Source organism: Pholcus phalangioides, unplaced genomic scaffold, assembly GCF_987345545.1.
Source record: "Pholcus phalangioides strain wild (caught in Gottingen) unplaced genomic scaffold, Ppha-v1.0 ptg000027l_1, whole genome shotgun sequence".
Taxonomy (NCBI): domain Eukaryota; kingdom Metazoa; phylum Arthropoda; class Arachnida; order Araneae; family Pholcidae; genus Pholcus; species Pholcus phalangioides.
Window position 1 is genome coordinate 7430753 of NW_028301617.1, and position 8069 is coordinate 7438821.

An 8069-nucleotide genomic window follows, 5' to 3' on the forward strand; every position below is an offset into this window, starting at 1 on the left:
TCCAGACCACAGTGATGGTCGGCTGAAGTTGGTTTTCTGTGGTTCCCAGCTGCTAGCCGATCTCCACGTTAAAAAGTCTCGCCACAGAAAGCAACAGGCCTACAACGATACAATTACTCAATCGTTACACTGACAGTTTGAAAAATAGATGGCAGCATAACAAACATTACGTTACGCGCGTATTCCAACCTGTACCAATTCGTTTGAAGTTCAGCAGAGGAACATGGACGAGACGCATGAGTTGTTTAGTAGTAGTCCCGTCCAGACCGTGTTCGTGCATGTTTCGCAACAGTTCAATCTCTACGGAACTGTTTCAGGGATAATGCGCTCAAAAAACTGATGTTTCGCTTCGAAAGGGGGAAATATTTGCAATAACGAACAAGTGTGGACGTGCTCAGAAATAGTTCCGTGAGCGAATTTAGCAGGGAAATTAGTTTTTTTCAAACCCCCCCCCCCCTTTTTTTTTTGATCCACATAAAAACTCCCGGCGAAAGCAACATTTGGAATGGAACGCATTCGCAGTCCGTGAAGGTCATCGTCCCTATAAATTGGCAGAAACTATTCCTGGAAATTTTTGGAACATAAATTCAACGGAATTTCCAAAATATCCCTGGAAAATATTGGAATAGGATGGTCGGAGATTAAAAACAGTAGCGTCTGTAGCTGTGAGGTGGGGCCTTGGGTGTCCTCTATTTCTTGTAAATAAAACCACTACATCTCTCTTGTGGGCCTGGACTGGAATCAGCCCACGCTCGCGAGGCTTGACGAGAGCCTCAGATAAGTAGCTTTGGGTGCTCCAAACCACCTCATCCGGCTCGTGGGCCAGAACTGGACTCAGACTCTTATAGTTCGCCATTTGGCAACAGGGAGTCAGTTGTGGCCCACGCTAAGAAATATACAGGGTGCATAGGTAGCAACACGCACCGCAAATTACTGCCTAACCGTTAGAGGCATACTCCCAGTTAGAAAAACTACCCAAATAACGTGCAGATTTCAGATACGTCATTGAAGTTTCGCTGCTGTGAAAATATAAAAATTAACTTTTTTATACGCGACCAGCCTGTGCTCAAAAACCCAATTAGAAAGTTGTTTAACTGTCTCTCAGGAGGCGCCAAAAAAAAATTTCCACGGTACTAAGAGCAATATTCGCTGAGGTATTTAAATGTAAAAAACCGAGAAAAGTTGGGGAAAGAAGCGTTGTTTGTTAGTTTATGCTATTCTTTCCCAACTTATCTCCGATTTTTGAATTCAAATACTTCAGCAAATATTGCATTTAAAAACGTGGAATTTTTTTTTTTTTTGGCCTCAAAAGAGACAGTGTAACAACATTCTCATTGTGCTTTTGGGCACAAGTTATCCATATAAAAATTTATTTTTCTATTTCAATAATTATACAACCCCTTGTAATATGAATGAGTGAGTTAGTTATCTCGTGGAGGGGAAGGGGTTCCACGTTATTTTGAAACTTTTTCTAATTCAAAGTACGCTTCTGGGGAGGGGCGTAGCCAGAAATTTCGTTCGGGCGGAAGGGGGGGGGGGTACCAAAGTGACAGAACAATGGATTTGGCCAGCTTTTCCCCTTTTTTCGGTCATTTTCTCACACCTCCCCCCCCCCCCCACCCTCGCTACGCCCTTGCTTCTGGGATGAACGGTTTGCTAGCAATTTGCGGTGTGTGTGTGCTGTCAGCTATGCACCCTGTATTATCGATATTACAAATGATATAAATATTCCGTATTTTAAAATCACTTTAATACGATTAACACACTTTCTATTTGCTCGCAATTGTATATATTTCGAAGTCATAATCACCATTTTTAATTAATATTTTCAGCTTTTAATGGTGTTGGTGTTTTACCCTTTGATTGGCTGTACTCAAGATATTTCCTTCACATTAGGAATGAATAATATTGAAACAAATAGCGATGCGCGTTTTTTTATAAGAAAATACCACAGCGAAGATATTTCTTTAAGGTGCACTTAATTCAAAGGTTGTATGCAGAAAACAAAATATTCCATTCCCCACAGCACAACGCTTCAAAAATAAACTATGTGCAATAGCAAAATTTTTAATCACCGATTCCGCAATCACCCTTCTTAGATACAATCCGGCCAAATTCACCAAAAAAATCTTTCCATTCCCAGCTTTTGAAAGAGCCTACAACAAACCTTGTCGGTGTTCTGGTTCAGGAGAAATTCAGACTTTGTCTGCGATGCATCCCTGAAATCAACGTTCGTCTGAGCAGAAATTCGAAGAACGTTCTGAATTGGTAGTTACAGATTTTGGTGACAATTTGATTTTGCATGAAAAACCTTTCAGTTAATACCACCTTTATCTGAGATACTTGTATATGAAGGCGAGCAGCAAGCGCTGAAAGATCAGCGAAGTGGGAAATTGAATTGTCGCCAAAACCTGAAATTACTTCGACGAACGCTGATTGCAGTGATGTATTGCAAACAAAAGGCAACATTTCCCCTGAACCAGAAGACCGATATGGTTTGTTGTAGGCACTTTTCGAAAGCTGGTTAGGTAAATTTGCCCGATTGTAGCTAGAAGGGTGTTTGTGGTATTGGCGATTAAAAATTTTGGCGACAATTTAATTTTGAACTTCTCCAATCTTTCGGTGCTTGTAGCTCGCCAATAAATCTTGGTATTTCGATGAAAATGATGTCACCTTATACGATTTTTTATTCACTTCCCAAATATGTGCTTAGTTTACACCGTGGCAAATCTATGGGGGGGGGGGGTATCGAGCAAAATGCGATAATTCATGAAATTTTCGAAATTTCATGTAATATTGGAACAACAAATTCACAAAAACTTTTGACTAAAAATCGGGTAGAATCGTGACAATTTTCAAAAAAGTTGCAAAGGAGAAGACTAGTTTTTTAGCGATTTGTAAAATTACCCCTTGCAACAGCGAGCTCTAGATCCGTTCTTGGTTTACATGTAGGTCTTGCAGAATTATCACAAATTTTGGTTTTTCAGACTTAACACATTTTTTCCATAATCCACCATAACTCGAAAACGGTTCGAGATAGGACCGGGTTATTAGGGTATTTCATGCTTCACCTCGGTTCGTCTATCACATCCCCCCCACCCCTCGTTTGGCAGAACAGGCCACGTTCATCCTGTACATAAACTAAAGAGCCAAAAAAACCGGTACAGGCATGCGTATGCAAATAAAGAGATATGGAACCAATCAGAGTACGGCGTTGCGGTCGGCAACGCCTATATAACACAACAAGTGTCTGGCATAGTTGTTAGATCGGTTAATGCTGCTACAATGGCAGGTTATCGAGATTTAAGTGAGTTTGAACGTGGTGTTATAGTCGGCGCACGAGAGATGGGACATAGCTTCTCCGAGGTAGCAATGAAATTTGGATTTTCACGTACGACCATTTCACGAGTGTACCGTGAATATCGGGAATCCGGTAAAAAATTAAATCTACGACATCGCTGCGGCCAGAAAAAGACCATGCAAGAACGGGACCAACGACGACTGACGAGAATCATTAAACGTGACAGACGTGCAACCCTTCCGCAAATTGCTGCAGATTTCAATGCTGCGTCATCAACAAGTGTCAGCGTGCGAACCATTCAACAAAACATTATCGATATGGGCTTTCGGAGCCGAAGGCCCATTCGTGTATCCTTGATGACTGCACGACACAAAGCTTTACGCCTCGCCTGGGCCCGACAACACCGACATTGGACTGTTGAGGACTGGAAACACGTTGCCTGGTCTGACGAGTCTCGGTTCCAATTGCTTCGAGCTGATGGACGTGTACGGAGACGACCTCATGAATCCATGGGCCCTACATGTCAACAGATGACTGTTCAAGCTGGTGGAGGCTCTGTGATGGTGCAGTTGGCTTGATATGGGACCCCTGATACGTCTAGATACGGCTCTGACAGGTGACAGGTACGTAAGCATCCTGTCTGATCACCTGCACTGATTCATGTCCATTGTGCATTCGACGGACTTGGACAATTTCAGCAGGACAATGCGACACCCCACACGTCCAGAATTGCTACAAAGTGACTCCAGGAACACTCTTCTAACTTTAGACACTTCCGCTGGCCACCTAAATCCCCAGACATGAACATTATTGAACATATCTTGGATGCCTAGCAACGTGCTGTTCAGAAGAGATCTCCACCCCCTCTTACACCCACGGATTTATGGACAGCCCTGCAGGATTCATGGTGTCAGTTACCTCCGACAGACCAGTCACGGCCCAGGCTCTGTCCCTCCAGGGATAAAGTTTAATTAACATTGGTGGAGGCGCCGGGTAACGTCAGTTACCTCCAGCACTACTTCAGACATTAGTCGAGTCCATGCCACGTCACTTCTGCGGGCTCGCGCCCTACACGATATTAGGCAGGTGACCAGTTTTTTTGGCTCTTCATTGTATATATATTTTTTAAATTACAAACTTCAAGTACTGAATTCTTAGACATTTTTCAATGTCTTCATTCTCTTCCTGTTTAATGCTCCTTCAAGAAATTTCTTAAATTTTAATTCAATCTTGAAGACTGAGTTTAATTCTATAGTTATACGTTGGATTGTTAGGTGTGAAAAATTTTATGATGGTTTGTTAAAGCAGATTTGCGAAATCATGCGCGCAATGAATGAGTTGAATGATGGTATTATTCCGGGTGCAAATAGGATCACCGACCGGGGTATTCTCATTTATGAGTGGCTTAGGTTTTTGGAACACTTCAGCGGTGGCCGAAATATCGAAAAGTATACACGGTTTCATTCTTAACAAGGTGTCTGCGTGTTCGCCTAAAGCCATTCTTCCGCTTTTCCGAGGCTTAGTTCGTCCTGGACTTGGAGTATGCTGTAACGTTTGGAGATTATATCGACAGAGGGACATAGACTTGGTTGAAGAGGCGCAGAGAAGAGCCACACGTGTACTTGTTGGCACACGCGGCTTGAGTTATGAAGAAAGGAATACAGACACCAACACCAAACATGGCCCAGCTCTGAGGCAGATTACCCAGCGGCTGGGACATGCTGGAAAAACTATCTTGATGTTCGGGCCCGGCAGGCATCCCCGGCCCGTAAGCCACAGGACCCAATCCCGCCGAGGCCCCCCATCGCCCCCGACTCCTGGCAATTACACCCCCAAAGTCCCCGGAAACCCCCGCCAAGGAGCCCGGGCGAATCGCCCGCAAGAGGCCAACAAAAACATCTCGAGCCATCCGCCATCATCACTGTACTCCGTCCCCAACCATCAGCCAATCTGCAACACCAACTTCACTCATCTTGTCTTTTGTTGGAAGGGTTTTTTCATAGGTCCGAATCTGCAAATAGAACATGAAAAACAGGATACATGTACAAATTCAGGTCCAATGAACTATAAATATGTAAGTGGGAATTATCGATATTGATCAATTGCTGGTGTTAATAATATCACAAGACTGAAGGAGCCAGGGGGGGACTTTTCATTGCCAGTTAGAGACATGTTTAGATTTGGTTATTATAGTCCTAATGATGAGATCAAGTCCGAAGAAATTACAAAGTTCACTTGAACATACAAAGTTCAGCTGCGCACTAGTGGATTCACCGGTGGTATACATTGGAACACATGAATATATTGATGAATAACAAAAATTATGGCGTTTCATAGCAGTTGAGAAAGTATATAAAATGTGCTTATAAGCAGGTGTCCGGGTACAACGTCAGAGTTTTTATAACAGATGGGCTGTGGGAATGATCTAGACAAACAGCGATGCCACGAAACGTAAGATATATAGCGTACATGATGATATTATGTAAGCATTAAATAGTATATAACATGCATAGTAAATATACATGAAATGAGATAAAATTTAATTATGCTTACAGGACAACATCTGCAAACTACGCATGATTCAATAATAAAAATTTTGTGAACAATTCAATCAAAAAAAAAAAAATTAAAATTCAATCGACAATGCAAGTAATAATAAAATTCAATCACAATCAATAATTCAATCAAAAATAAAATTCAATCAATAATTCAATCAAAAAAAAAAAATTCAATCAATAATTCAATCAAAAAAAATTCAATCAATAATTCAATCAACAATTGCGCTCAGCCCATCAAAGCAGAGCAGAAAAATTCAAACAGGATATTATTAAACATTGAATCTGAAGTAGATACTTTGGATACAAAAAATATATATGAACATGGAAAGAATACATATTGGCATCACTGACAATGATAAATTTCATTAAAATATCACTATACATATTTTATAGCACATGGGGTTAGGAAAGACGTCGCAATTATGGTACATAGTCTGAGTCCGAATCAGAGTCCAAGGGATCTTCTCTGTCTTGATATGCCATAGGTCTCGGGAAGATGTATAACTCTTGATTATTTTCCATAAAGTTGATAAGATTTTTAATCTTATTATAACTGCCAGGATTTTGGAAGACCTTCAACTTCCAAGACTGTGTATCAGCAACAGGGATTTGTAAGTGGAAGTCTTTGGTGAACGGGCAGGCTGTAGAGTAGTGGATGACCGTGCCCTCCCCGCCACATTTGCATTTCTCAGTCTGTCGATGAAATCTCGCCAGATATGCTGGGAAAGGACCATGTTCGGAAAAGAATATAACCATTTCCCTGGTCCATTTCCTATATCTGTATCTTGCTGTGGGGAGGAGAGCATATATTTTCCTGCCAACTTTGCGTTCTGTCTGCCATCGATTTTGCCACTTCTGCATCATTTCCTCAGATAAGATGTTCTTTGCCCATGAATTAGGGAAGAGCAGCGAAAAGTCAGACGTCACTCTTGCAGTCGCAGCTTTTGCAAGTTGGTCTGCCTGTTCATTCCCATATGTTCCTGCATGAGCTTTCACCCAATTGAGACTGATTTGAGGATTGGCACACAGAACCTTTCTGATTTGCCTAGCGATGATGTGTTGAGACAGGGGATCCCTGATTGAGTGGAGTGATGAAAGTGAATCTGTGAAGATAGATGTTCTCTTCTGGAGTTCTTCCGCTTTCTTAATAGCCATAAGTAAAGCAAAAAGTTCGGCTTGGAATACTGTGTTATTGGTATTCAATTTACAAGACCATCTGTAGAAGATGTCATCTTTCTGAAGGATAGTAAAAGCTGCTGCAACTCCATTTTCCGTCTTTGAACCATCGGTATAGATGTCGAAATAGGGTTTTTTAAACAGTTCAGTGTCAGTCGGATCTGCAGACATTTGTCTATCATCAGGATATTCTGCCGGGTGTCTCGTCCATCCGGTGATTTTTCTTTGGATTTGAGTGTGACTGATGTGAGTTGCATCTTGTAGTTGGATATTGCGTTTGTTCCGAAGTGCCCCCATTTTAGCTTCGTACTCCACGATATATCTTAGTGGAGGCAGACCAGCCAAGATTTGCAGGGCGTTTGTTGGTGATGTCGAGTAAGCTTTGAGGATGTACAATAAGCAACCACGTTGGATAGAATCAAGACGTCTACCCTGTTCCTCCGTTAATGTGATACCCCAGGCTGGGGCACCATATGCGATGATCCTCTCAGCCACTGTCATATATAGGATTCTTCGCATTGACGTGGTAATGCCCCATTCCTTTCCAGTAGAGCACCATAATCTTGGCATGAGGGCATTAATTTTGGTCGAAATTGTAGCGATATGGCTGTACCAATTCAGTTGGTCATCAAATGTCACCCCGAGAATCTTAATATTAGATCGTTTCTTAATGAAATTGTCGCCAATTTTTACCGATGGTGGTCTTTTGGAAGAGAGCCATAAAAAGTTGGTTTTATCCATTGCGATGCTGAGTCCGTGTTGGTCTAACCAATGATGGATTTCATTTAGCACATATGTGGCTAGTCTACCTGTGCCTGAGTACCTGTGCTGTACCTACCTGTGCCTGTAGGGCCCGAGGCTATTACCGTAATGTCATCTGCGTAGGCCTGAACCCTGACATTCTTCGGCCACCTCTTAAGGAGGAGATCATTAAGGAATAAGTTCCAAAGTAGTGGCCCGGAACACGATCCTTGAGGACATCCCCTTGCCATTCTATGTCGAACTGTTCCTAATGGTGTCCGCATCTGTACCAC

At 42.1% G+C, this 8069-nt stretch overlaps 1 protein-coding gene across 1 annotated transcript; it reads right to left on the reverse strand.

Moving 5' to 3' along the window:
- Positions 1-6279: 6279 nt before the first annotated feature.
- On the reverse strand, positions 6280-7776 carry LOC149068318 (uncharacterized). The gene has a single exon (XM_089251924.1). The coding sequence runs from the start codon at positions 7774-7776 to the stop codon at positions 6280-6282; it is 1497 nt and encodes a 498-aa protein (XP_089108050.1).
- Between the last annotated feature and the right edge of the window lie 293 nt (positions 7777-8069).